Here is a 20,384-nt window from a genome sequence, read left to right as displayed (position 1 = left end):
CAGAGGCGTCAAACGGGTTTGCACCCATCGCTTTTTAAATTCACACAAACCCTCCAGTCACGTAAGCTAAAAGTAGCGCAGATCTGTGGAAGATTTAGTTGGGTCAAAAGACTAGAAACTGGTTGAGTCAGAATTGTCGCATGCGTAGTAATGTGAAATGAACGAGCATCAGTTTCTGTTAATGAGAGTAAAATTCATCGAGAAAGATCTTGTCGCCAAAAAATGTGATTATTTGCAACATGGAAAATTGTTAATTTTAAAAACATAATTACTTTCATCCAATTTGCGACAGTAAACGCCGTGGTAGACTTTAATTGCAAAAAGTTTACTTTTAATGACAGAGATTTTAGTTAAACGAGTCTTATCAAATCCTCGGTTTTCAGTTCATCGTTATTCTTTTATATTATTTTTCGTTACATCCAGTTTTATAAAGAATTTCTTACATTTCATGTATGGCTAAAGCTTTTATTCACCTTTTTTCAGAAATAATTTTAAACCCACATCGATTCTACCATTTGTTCTACTAGCGTCGCTTCGAGTGTTAACAAATTTATCTTCAATTTACAAACAGGCGGCTTGAAAAAAATTATAAAAAAGCAGCTGCAAAAATAAAGTTGCTAAAAACTCTTGACATACAAATAAGCTCTCAGCTTTAATTTGAAAGCTATCTCAGTGAGGGGTCATGCTAAATTGATCAACTTTCGGGAAATAAAAAAAACATTCGCTGTAATCAGTAAATTGTGCATCACTGGTCCTCCATGTATCCGTCCCGATCCATCCACTACAGCGTTGCTCTCTTTGCTCTCTCAGTATCATACGATTATCTTTACATAAAATTTCAGGATGAACAATATTTCCCTTGGTAATTTTCACATGAAAAGTAACCAACCAAATTTATCGATGAATGGTCACTTCAGGGCAGAGGGAATCGCCTGGAGCACTGCCTTTATAGTCACCTTTGTCTTAGTAGTCTCAGGAAACATTCTTACAATTGTTCTCTTTGTTATGAACAAGAACATTCGCAAGAAAAGTCTTTTTTTGGTCATCAATATGGCATATGCTGATCTGCTTGTAGGAGCTGTGAGTTTGCCTATTTTCATTTACGATGTGGGCATCTATTTCCGGTTGTGGACGGACGGGACTTGGGGACTGTGGAGCAACAGGCCGTTAACTGTTTCCTTCATGATCGTTGATACAGTCTTCTCACAAGCCTCACTTATTTCCGCAGCCTTCATATCGTGTGAGAGATTTTACGCAATATACTGGCCGTTTAAGTATCGGACATTATCGGCGCGAGTATACCATATTGTTATTTTTACAGCATGGATGCTCGCTCTCCTTATCTCTGCACTATGGACAGGATCAAATATTCTATTTTCGTCCAAACACACGATGTTAATTTGGGGGCCATATACACTGGTTCTCACGTTAACTACTTGTGGCTGTAACATTTGTATTTGGAAAAAGTTTCAAAGGGGATGTGTCGCCGTTTCACATCGGCAAAACAGAGACTTACAAAACAAGCGCTTAACAAAGACATTGTTATTTGTATCTGGTCTTACTTTGCTGGCTTGGTTGCCTTTAGTTATATTAAACTTCTTGAGGTACGTCTGGTTATTTCCTGTGCAGCAGAAATTCTACCTCGTGGTAAACCTTTTCAACTACTTCAACTCTTTTGTCAATCCAGTGGTCTACGTACTGAGAATTGCAGAGTTTCGACACGCGATGGCTCGCTTTTGTATCTGCAGGGAAAGAAATTACAGGCAGCACGCAAACGATTTAATAAGGAGTGCGGATTTGCACTCGGCAGCTACCTTTATTCACGAATTGGCGTTTGAACAAGAAGTAATCGATACGCAGTTATAACTGATGTCCCGGCATCTTAAGTTGATCAGCGGCATTTTCTTTGGTTTCAATAACACCTGCTTTATAAAGTCGGAAGAGGAGGGCTGAATTGAAAAAAAAAAAAAAGAAGGTTAACGAAAATACTACCAACCGAAAGATGATTTTCAAGGATTTATTTAAATATCACTGTTGCTTTAGTTGTTGATTTCTTTACTGACAATGATTACAAAAAACTCGCACTGATAAATGAAGCGAGTTCATGTGATTATCTGGCTGCAATGAGGCCTGTAGAGTTACTTAACTTATGCTGTGTTAGATGTAATTATCCAAAATTACACACGAGTACTTAGAATTGTGACTAATTAAGACTTGGCCCAAGGGTGTCCTTATTTCCCTATCAATAGTCCTTAAGTCACTCGAAGCCGGCATAAAACGTTCCGCTTTTGACCGCTTTGTAGGCTTAGTCGGCACTGCGATCTCAGAATTTAACAGGGGTTTAGTATATTAACATTAATTAAAAGTGTTGGATATTGTGCAACGCCTATTGGCTAGTAAAGCTGAGAAATATTAACCCTTTTTTGACTTAATCCTTGTTATAACCTGTTAAACATTGCTGCGGCGACAGGTGTTGGTTCAATGTATTCGTAACGCTCTGTATGAAATGAAAACAACAGTTTATTGTCAGGTAAAGAAGAAGGAAAACAAACTTGCAAAAATGAACAACACATTGGCAGCTGACACGGACCTTTTGAGGACTACTTGTGGTTCTTCAGCGATTGATAGCTCTAGGATAGTAGGTATTGCCTTGTGTGTTGCCTTGGTATCTGTTTGTATCCTCATCGTGCTTGGAAACTTAATGACTATCGTTCTCTTTGCGTTCAACAAAAGACTGCACAAGAAGACTTTCTTTCTTGTCATCAATATGGCTTTTGCGGACTTGATGTTAGGAGGTGTGACTTTACCTGTATATACTTATTTAGTAGGAGGCAATTTTCATCTTTGGTCGGAACATGCAGGAGAATTGTGGAAAAATGAGTCTTTCTTAATTTACATATAATCGTGGATACAGTTTTCTCTCAGGCTTCACTTATTTCCGCCGTTATTATATCCTGTGAGAGATTTTACGCCATATATAGACCCTTAAAACATAGAGCTCTTTCGTCCATAGCCTACCGAGTTACCATTTTTATGGTGTGGATCCTCGCTGCTATCATATCTGCGGTACAATGGACTGGATTAAGTAAACTGATCTAGTACAAACATGCGTTTTATATTTGGACACCATACATATTGATGCTTACCTTAATTGTATGTGGCTGCAATTTCAGCATTTGGCGAAAGTTCCAGCGTGGAGGTGTTGCTTCGCGGAATCAACACAGGCACTCCCTAAACAAAAGATTAACAAAGACACTGCTGTTTGTATCAGCGTTTGCTTTGATGTCGTGGTTGCCTTTAATCATTACCAATTTTTTAATCGTTGTGGGTCATGTCCCAGTGACAAGAAAGGCCTATCACGTAGTAAACATTTTGAATTATTCAAATTCTTTTGTCAATCCAGTTGTATATGCATTTCGAATTCCTGAGTTTCGTCTAAGGCTGTTTATGTGCTCTTTCAGAAAACAAGTGACAAGAAATAACAATGAGGCAGTGAAATAACGAGAATGCCGCTGTGATGCATATGGCTGACAGAAGTGGTCATGGTCATCTAAAACTTATATGCGTTCACGCAGAACTGATAAAAAGCTGTACCTAGAACATTGCTACCTTAAACTAACGAATTCTTCAAGTTTTGTATTTTCCTTTGAAAGAGTAATTGTAAGGTCTTTTTAGATCACATAGTCCATGCTTTTCCAAAAATAGAGAGGAATCTCATCTGAGTCAGAATGTAAATCTCGGCATGCCAAGGACACACGTGCAATAAACGTATGAAATCTCCCTTGAGAAGGCTTTCTAAGTTCGGAAAGGAGGGAGCGACAGAAAATGGCGATTCTGAACAACGAAGATCCATTCAAGTAACGTATGAGGATTCCTAATTTCCCACCAAACATGCAAAATTTGAACAGTTGGTTACTCAACGGCAGAAAAAAAGCTATCCAAATTGAACTGGGAATGACAGATGCGTGAACTGTTCAGACAATAAAGACTTCCTGTGGGTCGGGAGAGTGGACTGGCCTAAACTTGGGAGGTCCAAAGGCCTAATCACACGGCTAACGTTTCGTTTCCCATCTTCTCCCTTTCGAGAAATACTTTTATAAAAATAATCAAAGATAGCCTGAGTTCAAGAAATAGCTTTAACCATGAGTGTATGCGATATAGAAGTTAAAACGGGTCCTATTTGAAATAAAGCTTACCTGCGTAACCTGCTATTAAAAAAACTAATTATGACAATTGTTCAACCGCTATTGCAAAGCTGGTTTGAATGTTGTGTTTTTTTTTTCAGCTTTTAAATTAGAATATGTTAAGCGTAAAGATTCAGTGCCGCAAACTTTCCGCAGGGTCTTCTTTCAGGCCGTTTAATTAACAAATTCGCCTGTGCTAGCAATAATGCCTGCTACGTTAATGAGACCACTCGCCATATTTTTACAATGCTTGTCATAGCTTATGCTAATACTTTTCAAAATCTTTCACGATTTCAGATTCAACCGCCTCGATGTTTCAAATTAAGATAAAACTGGCCATGTATATAGAATGGGAGAATCTGACTCTGAAGTATTAGTTAAAACACTTGGAGTTACCTCCTTCCTTTTAGATTACTCTTATTTTGTTATGCATTTGGAATTATCATTTAATTAATTTTTTTATTTCTATTGTTATTGGTTTTTTTTTTTGGATGATTACCTCAAAATACCATTATTGCCTTCCCTTGCTTCCATTACACTCTATTCTGAATAGATTTAATTTTTTTTTACCTTCGTACACTACTTTTTTTTCTAAAATTATTGCTCCGTCGGCGGCATTTAGGAAACGAATCATTTTATGAGGATTCGATTAAACTGTTCGACCACGTCTAAACAAAATATGGTTTGATAAGAGTAATTTCCTTTCTATACCGGTTATGATGAATACTAAGAATCTATTGGCAGCTTCTCAAACGAGAAGGCAATCAGCTGCTCGTAGAATGATTTGAGAATGTCAATAGAGGTAGATCAGTGCTAATATTTGACAGTTCGAGCCAAGGTAAATTTAAGCGGTCTTTGTTATTGATAAGCAGTCACATTGAATCAACACTTGCTGCAAATTTGTTTCTATTCATTTAATACTGGTGTACTCTCCTTGCTATCTCAATATCACCGAGCTTTAACATAAAGTCTTAAAATGAACAACACATCTGCTGCTAATGTCAGCCGAACAAACGACCATAGATTATCCGAAAATGCTCCCTCCAAGGCAGAAGGCATTGCATGGTGTACTGCATTTATATTGACATTTGTTTTAACTGTCGCGGGAAACTTACTCACGATTATTATTTTTACGAAGAGCAAAAGTAATCGTAAGAAACATGTGTTTCTACCTGTCAACATGGCATTTGCTGACCTGATGTTAGGAGCTGTAGCTTTACCTCTATATATTTACCATGTCGGCTTTACTTTCCACCTGTGGACCATAACGGAAAGTTTTACGGGCAAGCCTCTCGACATTTTCTTCATGATAGTTGATACAGCCTTCGCGCAAGCGTCACTTATCTCTGCCGCTTTCATATCCTGCGAGAGATTTTACGCCGTATATTGGCCGTTTAAGCACCGAACTTTATCAAAGCGAGCGTACGGCATTATCATTTTTGTTGTGTGGATACTCGCTCTCCTTGCTTCTGCGATCTGGACAGTCTTAACCTTCGTATTTACTTTCTCGCCGGCTACGACTTTTTTGGCGCCATATGTTTTGATTCTCATTTTAATCATGTGTGGATGTAACCTTGCTATTTGGAGAAAGTTTCAAAATGGAAGTGTCTCCGCTTCACATCAGCAAAACAGAGACTTGCAAAACAAGCGCTTAACGAAGACGTTGCTATTTGTATCTGGCCTTACTTTGCTGGCTTGGCTGCCTGTAATGATATTGAACTTTCTGATCTTTGTTTGTTCGGTACCTGTTCATTGGAAACTTTATCACATGGTAAACCTTTTCAACTACTTCAACTCTTTGATCAATCCAGTTGTTTATGCATTAAGAATTCCCGAGTTTCGACAAGCTCTTCATTCATGTTGTTTTGGTAAACAGCCAGCTCTAAACACGACGCTTGACAAAATTACGAATGAGAGGACAGGAACAACTGATATCAGCCATGAACTGGCGCTTAAACATCAAAATGAGATGGATACCGCATTGTAAATCACGTCAGTTATGTTTAGCGCTGATGTTTTTTTTTTTATCTTTGAAATTTTTCTCTTTTTTTTTTCTTTTTTTTTTTTGCAATACAGTTGAAAATACATTGAAGTCTTACGCGAAACACAAGTAAATTTATCTTGTCGGGAATTTTTGTCGAAAGCCTAGTAATACTTTGAATGATGATGATAATGATGATGGTGATGAATCTATTTCCAATAGAACAATCCAATGTCTCCAATAGCCCTCCAAAAATAATTCACTTTCTTAGTGACGATTGCCTTGGATCATCCTCGATTTCAGTTGTTAGAAATCGAAGTAAAAGTATTCTATACATGCGTATGGTTTCATGTTTCTGTTTATCTCGATTAACATTTAATTTGATGATAAAAACGGTTGGGTTTATTGTAGTAAAGTGTAAATAAAAATAATGTTCCAAACTACCGCTATAAAGTTTTATGATTGTCATCTGGAAGCTTCTTAACACCTTTTCATATGTATATTGTTATACGTCTCAATAAATTAGTATAGTTTATCGGTGCACTTTTGGGATGTTGGCGGTTATGCTAATGAACTGAACGGTTCATGAGTCATGGTATTCAGATGTGTTTCCAATTCGTGTGATGCAGGGAAAATAAGCTAACAAATCGGCAATCAATTGCAGGCAAGGGACTGTGTCTTTAAAAACAGATTCGCCAATCGTTACCGGTTAGATTTGTTGTCTTGGTGATGAAGCAGCCTGAACCTTCTTCAGCTGAACGTGTGACTGCAGCGTTTGACTCAAGAGGAGACAGAAAATGATCCGTGGAATCGGTTTTGGCAGTCTCAGAAAAACGCAAAATATAATAATAATTTTTATGGTGTGTTTATGCTAATTCAAACGGCCACTGTAATGAGCAAAGTTCCAGAATATTGTGATATTCCCTTATTTTTGACGCTCCTTGAAACATTTTATACGAAGACATATCACGCAGGGATACGCCGGTTTCTAGTTATGGTCGAGGTAACCGTGAGTGAGATTTGATGATACACAATGTTTGGTGAGGAATTGATAAATAACAATGTTTGACACTGGAAAGAAACTCAACATGGACGTTTTACATATATATGATAAAGAGTATAACCAACGCACCGGCGATAAATTTAAGAGGAGTTTAATTTCCACGCCATTACCAGTGGTTTCTAAGTAAAGTATTACGAACATAATAATTCTTTTTTTTTTTACGAAGAAAAACGTTTTTGCAAGAAACATTCGTTTCTACCCATTCATTTGCTGACCTGTTGTTGAGAGCCACGAGTTTACCTTTTTTCAGTTAAGATGTCGGCCACGAATTACCTTTTTTCATTTAAGATGTCGGCGGCTTCGATTTTCAGCTGTGGACCAGACGGATCGGGAACTTAGATAGCAACAAGATGAGGAGTATCTTCCCTTCTCTACCAGTTACCTTAAATAATACGCATACATTGGCGGCTTTTCGAATGAAGAGGCTACCAGCTGTCTAAAGGTTGATTGGAGACTACCAAGAAGCACAGTTATTAAAGTTTGACAATTAGAATTCAATTTGAATTTAAATGATCTCTACCATTCACTGCAGCTGAAGTCCAGCTTACAGCACATCCCTAATTGTTCGGCGAACGGAAAATTGAAGGAAAACACGACGATTGCTGTAACTTAATTACTTCCTATGCAATATATACTGCGGTTCTTTTCCTTTTTATCGAGTTTAAGTATAAACTGGCAAAATGAACAATACATCTGCAGCTAATGTCAGCCAAACAAACGATCAAAGTTCATCAAAGGATGCTACCTCCAAGACAGAAGGCATCGTATTCTTCAGTGTATTCATATTGACTTCTGTTTTAACTGTCGCAGGAAACACGCTAACAATTGTTCTTTTTGCGATGAAAAGAAAATTCGCAAGAAGCATTTCTTTCTAGCTGTCAACTTAGCGTCTGCTGACCTGCTGTTAGGAGCTGTGAGCTTACCTATATACAGTTGCTATGTCGGCTTCAATTTCGGACTGTGGACCCTAAAGGAAAGCTTTAGCACCCTTAGGTGGCTCCATATTCTCTTCCAGACTGTTGATACTTTCCTCTCGCAAGCCTCACTTATTTCTGCAGCCTTCATATCCTGTGAGAGATTCCATGCCATATATCGGCCGTTTAAGCATAAAACATTGTCAACGCGAACATACTGCAATGTTATTTTTGTATTGTGGCTCCTTGCTCTCCTTATTTCTGCGTTATTGATTGGATCAAACCTCCTTCTTTCAAACAAACACACCGGGATAATTTGGGGGCCATATATTTTTATTCTCATTTTTATCATATGTGGCTGTTATATTGGTATCTGGAGAAAATTTAAAAGTGGAATTGCCTCTGCTTCACATCAGCAAAACGGAGACTTGCAAAACAAGCGCTTAACAAAGACATTGTTATTTGTGTCTGGCTTTACTTTACTGGCTTGGCTGCCTTTAGTCATAACAAACTTCTTAATAATTTTGGGATTTTTACCTATAGATTGGAAATTTTATCCCATGGTAAACCTTTTCAACTACTCTAACTCTCTTGTCAATCCGGTTGTTTATGCATTGAGAGTTGCCGAGTTTCGACGGGCTCTGACTTCTTGTCGTCCCGGAAGAGAGCCAGCTTTGAACACAGCGCTTCCTACCATCAGGAACGAAAGGAACGGAACTAGCGTCTGAACAACCAGATATTATATAATTATGTCCAATAATTTCTTTTCTTTATTTTTTCTTTTTTTTTTTTTTAGGACACTAAGAATCCTTTGAAACCGGGAAGACATGTGGTCTTGCGCAAAACACAGTCTAAAATTTCTTTAGCTCAGGAAATTTTAATGAGAACCTGGTGTTACTACCACCATTATGATTATGATAACGGGAATGATGATTTTATTTCAGTGCAAACATACTCAGTGACGCTTGATTCATTCGCCATTTCAGCTAAGACACGTTGGAAAATAAATTCATTGTAGACGTTTTGGGAAGAGTCGGTCCTCAACATATGGTTGAGCAGATGTGCCGCGAAGGAGAAAAAAAAAAGTTACAATGCAGCTAATGTATTCCTAATCGGTCGGTGATCAGTATAGGGAAACAACATCTGCTTTTACTCAGTATCTACTCATCATCGGTTTCTACCATCCATTCAGAACGGTACTGTCCTCTTCACTAACTGAGTATCCTCTCCTTGGCATATATCCCGCAAATATGAACAATACAGTTCAAATCCCGCAAATATATAAATTTGCGGTATGTATCCTGCAAATTTGAACGATACAGTACAAATTTCGTACCAGCCTGAATTTTTTTTAGGCCTTATCTTCACTGCTATTCAAGTAGTGTTTATCACTGCGAAGATAACTTTCATATTCACGTCTTAATCCGCAGTTCAAATATATGACATATATGTTATTTGCCGGCTGGGAGGTCCGTATGGTGAAAAACTGTGACTGAGGTCTTGAAAATACTGCCCGAGGCCGTAGGCCGAGGGCAGCATTTTCAAGACCGAGGTCACAGTTTTTCACCATACGGACCGACCCTTAGCCGGTAAATAACATATTTATTGTTTTTAAACTTGACGAAATTCTTTCGGAAAGAACCCGAATAATTTATGGCTGTAAATACGGCAAGATCTTCCATAAACTGAACAATTTTTGAGTGAGTAAATGGTAGTTAGAATAGAGGTGATGCAAACTAAAGAGAGATGCCTCAACGAAACATTTCCATTTCCGTAACGATAAAGGTGATTTAAAAGGCTTCCAAACAAACTTTGAAACATTATTTTTACAAGCATCTGTCACAATCTGACACCTGTCAATTAGAGAGCGCGCAAGAAAAAAAAAGCGTAGGAACATTTGAAAATCAACAGAACTAGTTTGGCAAGGACTGTCACGACAATGTTTTCTTCAAAATCAGTTAATGATCTAACGGAAAGTATTATTCGCTCTCATCGACCATTCATTTATGTACGAAGATTTACCTCTGTCATTAAGTAGACGGCGAGGAAAGTAATTGTGAGTAAATTCAATTTTTTTTATTTTGAAGTTGTGAGAGTTTGCTCGTTTGTTTGCTGTAATGGCGTGTGTAACTCTGGTCTTTCCTTCACAAAAACTAAATTCGAACCGCACACTCCAACGGGACACAAGGGAATTTAATGCGGCCTTTTCTCAAAAAAATTCCTTCAATTTCTGTTGAGCAATTTACGGTACAAATGTCTAAATTGAACGGAATTGGAAAGACTCACCGGGAGCGTATATTTGTTGTAGAACTTAAATTAAAACTTCGCTCGCTCTTTCACTACGAACAAATTGCTCGAGAAAATTCAGATATTAAATGAATGAAAGTTCCATCGTTCAGTTTAACTGTAACCAAATACCTCACGTTTCAACTTTCTGGGTAGTTTTTGTGAACGATCAAAATTAATTGCAGACGGTTTTTAGGCCGCTTGTCAACCAACGTAATGACACTATTGTTTATACAAATTCATTCTGAAACCAATATTTTTCTGTCAACCAAAGTGATTTGATAGAGATAAAAGAGAGGATTCATAAGTTATTTATCGGCTTGAGGTAGTAACCGACGTGATTAAAAATACTGCCCAGCCGGAAAACAAGGTATATTTATGAAAAATGACAACGAAAGTTGGGATGTACTCGGCGACTCACGAAAGCGTTACCGTGGCCCGTGGGCAGAGATAGGAAAATATTGACCGGGTAAAGAACCAATCAGATTGCAAGATTCGTTACCGTGCCCTGTAAAAAAACAATAATTTCATATATTCACAGCCGTTAATGCATCTGCTGCTGATATGAGTATCAGAGAAGATCTTAATTCATCAAAGGATGCTCCCTCACAGGCAGACGGCATAGCATTCTGTGATGTTTTTTATGTTAACATTAGTTGTAGTTGTCGCCGGAAACCTACACGTGATTATTCTTTTTGCGAAGAACGTCAATATTTGCAGGAAACATTTGTTTCGTGGCCCTTTGACATGGCATTTACTGACCTATTGTTGGGGGCTGTGGGTTTACCTATATGTACACTTACCAAGCTGGATTAAATCTCCAGTTATGGACATTAACGAAAAGCTTTGAGAGCAACATACCTCTCCATATTTCCCACATGATCGTTGATACTTTTTACTCGCAGCCTTCATACCCTGTGAGAGATTTAACGCCGTACACTAGCCGTTTAAGCATCGAACATAATCAACGCGAGTATACCGTATTGTTATTTTTACAGCATAGATGCTCGCCCTTCTTATCTCTGCGATATGCACTGGATCAAACCTCCTTCTTTCATACAAATACACGCTAATTCGGGGGCCATATACTTTGATTCTCATTTCGATGACACGTGGATGTCACATTGGTATTTGGAAAAAGTTTCAAAGTAGAAGTGTCGCCGCTTTACATCAGCAAAACAGAGACTTGCAAAACAAGCGCTTGACAAAGACAATAGTACTGTTATTTGTATCTGGCATTACTTTGCTGGCTTGGCTGCCTTTAGTCACATTAAACTTCTCGATAATTGTCTGTTTTTTTCGCGTACGAATGAAATTTTATTACATGATTAACAATTGTCAATCCAGTACTTTATGGATTAAGAATTCCCGAGTTTCGTCGACGAACATTGGCTCATTGTTGTTTCAGAGGAGAGCCAGCTATAAACGCAACCCTCGCTAAGAGTAGGAATGAAAGGAAAGGAAAAACCGATTTTAGCCATGAACTGATGTTTAAACAAGATGTAATGGATACCAAATTGTAAATAACGTCAAGACAATATAGTTCCATCAACTTAGTTCATTATGTAAATTGTTTATAGCTTTAGCCCTTTGTCAGAGCGAAGAGCTAACGCTCGGTTACAGAACAACTAAACTTAGTGATTTTCCCTCATTTTTGAAACATCCTGGAAGATTTTATAGGAAGTCTTCCCTTTCACTCAAGATTTTTTAAATTGAAGAACCTAATGAAAGGATAGGCCGGTTTCTTGCAATAATTGCTGTAACAGAGATAGATATTTGCTGATACACAATGTTTGATGAGAAATTTTAATTTCTCAACTACAAGGATGTTTTTGTTAGAAAAAGCTCATCCTACGCCTTTGAATATACAGATGATAAAGAGTCATTCTGTATCATTTACATAATTGTTGAACAGGAGCTGTTTGGGATGAAAAAGAATCAGAGGCGGTTCTGAATAAAAACCAGACTTGCAGTTGTTAATCTTTGGAGAGTAAGCAGTAAATCCAATTTATCCTAAAAGACTTCACCACAAGAGAAAGCTTCCTATAGAACGGCTGCTCAGAACACATCGGGACCCATCAGTGTTGGTCATAATGACATTCTTTCACGCTTTCATTAATGGTCTTACCTTCCTTACAGTTAATTAACAAAACTTGCAAGCAAGCTTTTCCTATTTCCCTTACTTTTGATCGAGCTAAATCGCCCAAAGGTTCGGCAACCCATCTCCACACAAGTGTGGGCCAATTCTTGAATAAAACCTCAAAAAGTGATGAAATTGAGTCTGACTGAAGAAAATGACCACCCACTACCATTTACTATTCAAATATGTAGCTCTTCACCTCTCTGGAAAATTGAAAATTTGTTTTGGTTGCCATTTCGTTTATCTATTCGTCTAGAAAAGCTATAATTGACCGCTTACCTTTTTTAATTTCCTCGATGAAATAGTGGTTCCACAAAGCAAAAAATATCGTCGTTTTTGATTCCTCTTTATTCTTCTAAAGTGAAGATGTGTGGGTGTTCATTACCGACGAAGTGACAAGTGGGAACCATTACCCATGAATTTATCTTGGCTTTTTTTGAGTTAAACATGGGTGCCTGTATGAATATTTAATACTTTCAATGTGCAAAAAATCCCTTACGAGCAACATTCGTAAAACCAAGGCTATTTGTGTACCGCGCTTGTATATTTTTTATTCGGTAATCACAATAGAAATTTTCGTCACATTCTGGATTTTTTCGTATTTTTGTTTTGGGCATATTTCATATTCAAATTCCGGGTTTTGTTTACGTTTTTCAGACATTGCTGTCTTCATTTGACTTTGAGCCATTACTTTTACTTAAGGAATATCTTGGGGTAAGGTTGCTTCAGTTTTTTTTAATAACCGGTGATCGCATTAAAAACAAGGAAAAACTTGCTGACAAACAATTCTGACAACAGAGGATTTGTAATATCTCACCAAACAGAATTTAATTAAATGCTTTAAAATTAATGAAAGATTATCTAAAGAAAGAGTTAAATGAAAAGTTTGCGAGTTGTTCAAACACAGACCGAAGGGTTTCTTTAGGATGGAAATGTGGAACTAACCCTAGGAAAGTTAAAAGGTTCCAATATAACGTTTCGTTTTCCCTTACATAAAGCGAGGGTCTCAATAGATGGTGTCTTTTAAGGCTAACGGTTAAAATTTTGGCCATTTGACGGCCAACGGTTGACCAAAGTGAGACCTTCAAAAGAAGGCCGTTATGTCGGTAAATATATTCAAATAAATAAAGAAAAGAAATAATAACATAAAAATGAACAAGTGAGTTTGAGGTCAAAAAATGATCCGAAATGTGTGCGTTCGCTCTAAACCCTAAACCCTAAACGTCTGCGGTCTGATGTAGAGGATAAAGGATTTCGATTAAAATAAGTCTTGTGGCAACCACTTTTTGAAAAATTTTCAAAGTGATTTTACTTGACTAGACCTTCTTAAAGACGGCCACGCTTTTTAATGGGAGAAGAGACTACCAGGCTATCAGCTGCCTCAAGCTTAATTGGAGACTGACAAGAAACACAGTACTGTTATTACTACTTGACAAATTTTTGACAGTTGACAGTAGCATTCATGCGATCCTAATTGGTCGGCAAATAAGAAAACTGAGGGAGAAAACAAAATTTGCATCAATTCTTTTACTTGACCGATCCAGCACTTCAGAGCTCTCGATACCATCTCAGTATTATCGAGTGGAAGCATAAATTCCCAAAGTGAACATGATAACAAATACATCTGCTACTAATGTCGGCCGAGCAAATGATCTAAGTTTGTCGAGGGATGCTCCCTACAAAGCAGAAGGCATCGCATTGTGCAGTGCTTTTATTTTGACATTTGTTTTCGTTGTCGCGGGAAACTCCATCACCATCATTCTTTTTGCGATGAACAGAAGTTTACGCAAGAAACAACTGTTTCTACCCATCAACATGGCGATTGCTGACCTGTTGTTAGGAGCTGTAACTTTACCAATATACATTTATCAAGTTGGCTTCAGTTTCCAGCTGTGGACCAGCCGGATTGGAGATTTAGACACCAACATGTCTCTCTCTATTTTTCGCATGATTCTTGATACTACTTTCTCACAAGCCTCACTTATTTCTGCAGCTTTCATATCCTATGAGAGATTTCACGCCATAATCTGGCCGTTTAAACCCGGAACATTTTCAACGCGAGTATACGGCATTGTTATTTGTACAGCATGGATTGTCGCTCTCCTTGTTTCTGCGATCTCGGCTGGAACGTATGTCTTGCAGCTGCACGAGTATGTCATGTATTTTTGGGTGCCATACGCTTTCATTCTCGTGTGTGTAATATGTGGCTGCAACATTGGCATTTTGATAAAGTTTCATGGAGAGGGTGCCTCACCACCGCAACTAAACAGAGACTCAAAAACAAACAGAAATAAGCGCTTAACAAAGACCTTGTTATTTGTATCTTGCCTGGCTTTGATGGCGTGGTTGCCCTTGATTATTGCTAACGCAGTACAGTTCTGGTTTTTTCATCTACAACAAACCGTTTATCATTTGCTAAACCTTTTCAACTACTCCAATTCTTTTATCAGTCCAGTGGTTTATGTATTAAGAATTGCTGAGTTTCGGCAGGCTCTGAAACGTTCTTGTTTCCGAGGACAACCAGCTATGAACAATCCGCCATTACAGACATGAAATGACATCTCGTCAACGAGATCCAATGGATTCCAGATTGTACACAACGACAGTTTAGCATAATGATACCGATCATGTGATGACAACAACACATCATTTATTTATGTAGTTGCATAACACTCAATAACGCTCAAGAAATGAATTACATTCTTACCTAGGCATGATTCATCTACGGCTTCAGTTTGGAGACTTTAAAATTAATCTAAACAGTCTGGTAACACCTTGCCGCTTATGTTCCTTGATATCTATTCAACTTTGTGTAATTTTATTCTCAGTAAACTGATTAGCATACCTTACAACTACATCAGGTTAACGTTTGTCACCGGAGGCTAGTAAACATGTAGATAAGATGAAAAAACGTACGTCATCATGACTTGTCTGCTGATGTGTCATTCGAGAAAAATAGGCAAACAAACCGGCAGCCGGTTCGTCAAGTCAAGACTAGTGTCTTAGAAATCCCAATAATTGCCGGTTAAGTTTGCTCATTCGTTGTAAAAAGGACTTTCCTCAGCTAAACGTGCATTTGAATCGTTCTATAATACCCGTAGAAAATACAAAAATTATCCATCGAATCATATCCACTTCCTCAAAATTGAAGTACAAAAAATATAGGAATCGGTTGAAGATATTAATAAATTTGGCATACACTCACCACCACTTTACTTTTGTAGACGTACTTTTAAGCCTCCCTTGTAAAATGAAACTTAATGTTAGATAGTCATAATTAATGAAGACAAAGCGGCGCTGTGGAGGCAATGTCGCATTGCCCAGCAATTTAATTTTGGAGCTTATTTTAAGATAAGTTTATGAACAAGGAACATGGAAATGGCTATCTCACATCAAAAGTAAACTTAAACAGGTAATTGACATCGGAAGAAAACCTATTAGCCAAAGGAAGGCGACAGATGTGCTAACTACTCAAACAAAGACTTCCTTTTAGTGGACTTGTGTACATATCGAAAAACACCAAGTTCAAAAGTGGAAAGAAGATCGCTCACATTATCTGAAGACTCATCAGATAAATAGATTATATCGGAGTTGATAATTAGTACATTGGCCACCGAAAAGGGTTTCACCCGAAGCTTACGTTTCGGGTGTTAACCAATCGTCAGAGCGAAAGGTATACAAATTCGCTGACGTTACGACGACGCAAGGTTCCAAACAAGACCATCCTTAGAACTGCGTCAGTTTCCCTATACCACTCCTCTGATGAAAAAAAGATCGTTTGGTCATGCAAGAAAAGACAAGAAGAAAAATGAAAACAAAACAAAACTCACGGTGGACCTAATGAATTTCTAATCAGTTGATGTATAGGGAAACACAATATCTGTTACAATCCATTTTTTTAATGCATTAAGAATCGCTAAGTTTTGACAGGCTATGGAATTCATGTTGTTTCGGAAGAGACTGAGCCATGCAGCTATGAACACGAAGCTTACTAAAAAATTAGGAATGACTGGAAAGTAAAAATGATTTCAGTCACGAATGGGGTTTGAACTAGATGTAATGGATAACAAATTGCAAATGAGGTCAGTTAAACCAGCAGTTTAGTTTTAGTTATAATTCAATATAAATGACGCAGGATAATCACAACTGTTATATAACTACACCTATTGTATAATAGTTACAGCTTGGAGTTACTTAATAACTATCTAACTTTATGAAGTTTATTTAACAGTAAATGAGCATATTCTATGGCTACATCAGGTTAACTCTTAAAGATAACAACAAACAGAATAGATAATGAAGGTATATGTATGTCAAACTTGACCCAGGCGGCTGATGTGGGATTCAAAAAAATATAAACAAACAGACCGCGGCAGTCAATATTAAGTCAATAATTGTGTTTTAGAAATAGTATAATCATTGCCGGTTAGATTTTTAGGACTTTCCTCCGCAAAGCACGCGATTGTAACGCTTTATGATTACTGTAGGAAAGACGAAAATTATTGGGTCCATTTTCTCAAAATTGAAATACACGATATAGTCATGGATAATGGCTATTTTTTCCGGAGTTAACGGGCTCAAAAATAAATAAAATTTGGTAACAAAAGGCATTTGACCACTGATCCTCTCATTGAGTCTTATATTTAATGGCGTTCTCTTTTCATTATTTGAAGACATGTCGTACTGCTTTTCTTGAGATTTTTAAATTGGAGAATATTTTGTAGGGATATTCCAATTTCTTTCATTGATTCCTGAATAACACGGAGAAAGACTTGACGATACGTGAGGACTTGTAATTTCTTATTAAAAAAGGATGTTTGACATCGGAAGAAATCATCTTTATTAATTTGCATGATAAAGAGTCCGTCTATGAGACCAAGTGGGACAGATGAACCTGATCTATTCAACTGAACAAAGACTTCCCGAAGGGAGCGATTACGAAATGGGTTCATCAGAAGCTAATACAGTATGACAAGAAGCCAGAGATTCTTATTAATAAGCGTTTCTCCAAATTTGAAATGCGAAGAGAATTTTCAGTCTATTTCTGAGCCTTCACTTCTAACGGACTGTCTTACTCAGATCCGCTGTGCAGTTACATCGAAGTTATCGTTTGGTATTCTTATTTGGGACCTTGGATTTCCATAATGCTGATGTGATGCATAATATATGCTTTTTCAATAAAAGAACGATTTTGATGTGAGTCGAAATGTAAATTTCGGTATGCCAAGGACACACGAGCAATATAGCTATAAAACCTTGACTAAGAACGCTTTTCAAGGTCGGAAAGGAGGGACGGACAGAGGCGATTCTGAACGACTAAAGTTCATTTTGTAACGTTTAACAGAGAAAAAACACACGAACATCGTCAGATGGCATTGTGAGAGACACCTACTGTCTAAAACCTAATGTAATTTCTTTGTCTTTACAGTCACAGTGGAAATCATTCCCTCGCGTTCTGGGCTCCTTCATATTTCCATTCTGAACTCATTTCATATTCATATCACGGGCTTATTCACGCGCATGTTCCAAAGGATCCCCGGCTTTAACGACTGTTTGCATGTAAACTAAACGTTGAGAATATCTCTATGAACTGCTTGCACTCGAAATGGAGGTTAGGAGAACACAAAATTTTTTCCAATTCTGCTACTTGACATCCAGCACTTCAGAGCTCTCGATACCATCTCAGTATTATCGAGTGGAAGCATAAACTCCCAAAGTGAACATGATAACAAATACATCTGCTACTAACGTCGGCCGAGCAAATGATCTAAGTTTGTCGAGGGATGCTCCCTACAAAGCAGAAGGCATCGCATTGTGCAGTGCTTTTATTTTGACATTTGTTTTCGTTGTTGCGGGAAACTCCATCACCATCATTCTTTTTGCGATGAACAGAAGTTTACGCAAGAAACATCTGTTTCTACCCATCAACATGGCGATTGCTGACCTGTTGTTAGGAGCTGTAACTTTACCAATATACATTTATCATGTTGGCTTCAGTTTCCAGCTGTGGACCAGCCGGATTGGGGATTTAGACACCAACATGTCTCTCTCTATTTTTCGCATGATTCTTGATACTACTTTCTCACAAGCCTCACTTATTTCTGCAGCTTTCATATCCTATGAGAGATTTCACGCCATAATCTGGCCGTTTAAACCCGGAACATTTTCAACGCGAGTATACGGCATTGTTATTTGTATGGCATGGATTGTCGCTCTCCTTGTTTCTGCGATCTCGGCTGGAACGTATGTCTTGCAGCTGCACGAGTATGTTATGTATTTTTGGGTGCCATACGCTTTTATTCTCATGTGTATAATATGTGGTTGCAACATTGGCATTTTGATAAAGTTTCATGGAGAGGGTGCCTCACCACCGCAACTAAACAGAGACTCAGAAACAAACAGAAATAAGCGCTTAACAAAGACCTTGTTATTTGTATCTTGCCTGGCTTTGATGGCGTGGTTGCCCTTGATTATTGCTAACGCAGTACAGTTCTGGTTTTTTCATTTACAACAAACCGTTTATCATTTGCTAAACCTTTTCAACTACTCCAATTCTTTTATCAGTCCAGTGGTTTATGTATTAAGAATTGCTGAGTTTCGGCAGGCTCTGAAACGTTCTTGTTTCCGAGGACAACCAGCTATGAATAATCTGCTTAATAAGAGAAGAAAGTATAGGCTTCGGCACTCAATGACTCATTACAGACATGAAATGACATCTCGTCAACGAGATCCGATGCATACCAAATTGTACACAACGACAGTTTAGCATAATTTTTATCTTTTCCATGAAAAAAAGAAACCCTGTGAAAATGAAAATTATGTTTGGAAAACACAAGTAGAATACTTTAATGTCGGGAATCGAAGTTGCGATGAAACCTGATAGTGCTATTACTTTCATGTCCTGAAAGGAGGAACGGACAGAGGCGATTTGAACAACGAAAGTCCATTTTGGAACGTTTGACAGAAAAAACGGTAGAAATAATTCTCTCGCGTTCAGGGCTCTTTTATATTTCCGTTCTGTACTCATTTTACATTGATATCAAGAGCTTATTCACCTACTCAAGTTTTCCAAAGAATCTTGGCTTTAACGAATATATAATTACTTACGCGCTAGACGTTAAGGAATAACACAGATTAGAGAAAGATCATTCTCTTTCATTGGCTGTTATTTAACAGCGAGCTAGACTTGCTGACAAAAACTGCTTCCCTACCAGGATTTTTTAAACAAAGTTCTGAATAGCTGGATAAAGCTATCTAAAGCGACCGTGGAAAGAAAATCGACCGTGCACTACAACCAGATTAGCTCAATTCGATTTTGGTTCTGGTCTTGGGAAGCGTGGAATCTCTTAAAATTAGAATCAATAAATTTCTGAGAGTGTTTCAGTTTCAGAAACATTGTTTTCAGATCCGAGAAAAGATCCGGTGAGGATTACAAGCGGTTGGCGCGATCAAGCATAGTTGTTATTAGCGATCGTTTATATCTATTGTCAACATGGCTCTGATAATGGAGTAGAAGCTTTTTGTTGGTTTTTTCTCTGCAGACACAGGTGTTGAGGGGGTTATCGGTCATGTTGATTACCCAGCCTAAGAAGGCAACCGAATTGGAATTGGTTTAAACACACGTGCCGGACTTTTCATTAGATATCACACTAATTTGAAGTTTTTCTCTGTAGATTATTTTTGATAATTGATTTCTCTAAGTTCAAGATAAACACAATTTCAAAACACCACATAGTGTATTGTTCATCGTGGTGTAAGATAGGAAATGAACTTTATTCGTTTGTTTTACGATAGAGACACTTTTGATGTCGATCGC

General features: G+C 37.8%; 4 protein-coding genes and 1 pseudogene across 4 annotated transcripts; all 5 read left to right on the top strand.

Annotated features, from left to right (window-relative positions):
- The first annotated feature begins 900 nt into the window (after positions 1-900).
- On the top strand, positions 901-1,866 carry LOC131790333 (beta-1 adrenergic receptor-like). Its single transcript, XM_059107532.1, has one exon. It carries the CDS (start codon positions 901-903, stop codon positions 1,864-1,866), a length of 966 nt encoding a protein of 321 aa, XP_058963515.1.
- A 694-nt stretch (positions 1,867-2,560) lies between these two features.
- On the top strand, positions 2,561-3,501 carry LOC131790334 (trace amine-associated receptor 1-like; annotated as a pseudogene).
- A 1,659-nt stretch (positions 3,502-5,160) lies between these two features.
- LOC131790335 (beta-2 adrenergic receptor-like) lies at positions 5,161-6,171 on the top strand. The gene has a single exon (XM_059107534.2). The coding sequence runs from the start codon at positions 5,161-5,163 to the stop codon at positions 6,169-6,171; it is 1,011 nt and encodes a 336-aa protein (XP_058963517.2).
- An 8,005-nt stretch (positions 6,172-14,176) lies between these two features.
- LOC131790336 (adenosine receptor A3-like) lies at positions 14,177-15,121 on the top strand. Its single transcript, XM_059107535.2, has one exon. It carries the CDS (start codon positions 14,177-14,179, stop codon positions 15,119-15,121), a length of 945 nt encoding a protein of 314 aa, XP_058963518.2.
- Positions 15,122-18,290: 3,169 nt separating this feature from the next.
- Positions 18,291-19,334, top strand: LOC131790337 (adenosine receptor A3-like). Its single transcript, XM_059107536.2, has one exon. It carries the CDS (start codon positions 18,291-18,293, stop codon positions 19,332-19,334), a length of 1,044 nt encoding a protein of 347 aa, XP_058963519.2.
- The last annotated feature ends 1,050 nt before the right edge of the window (positions 19,335-20,384 follow it).

This window comes from Pocillopora verrucosa, chromosome 4 (assembly GCF_036669915.1).
Source record: "Pocillopora verrucosa isolate sample1 chromosome 4, ASM3666991v2, whole genome shotgun sequence".
Taxonomy (NCBI): domain Eukaryota; kingdom Metazoa; phylum Cnidaria; class Anthozoa; order Scleractinia; family Pocilloporidae; genus Pocillopora; species Pocillopora verrucosa.
The sequence above is the reverse complement of the archived record's forward strand: the minus strand, read 5'-3'. Positions and strand labels throughout refer to the sequence as shown.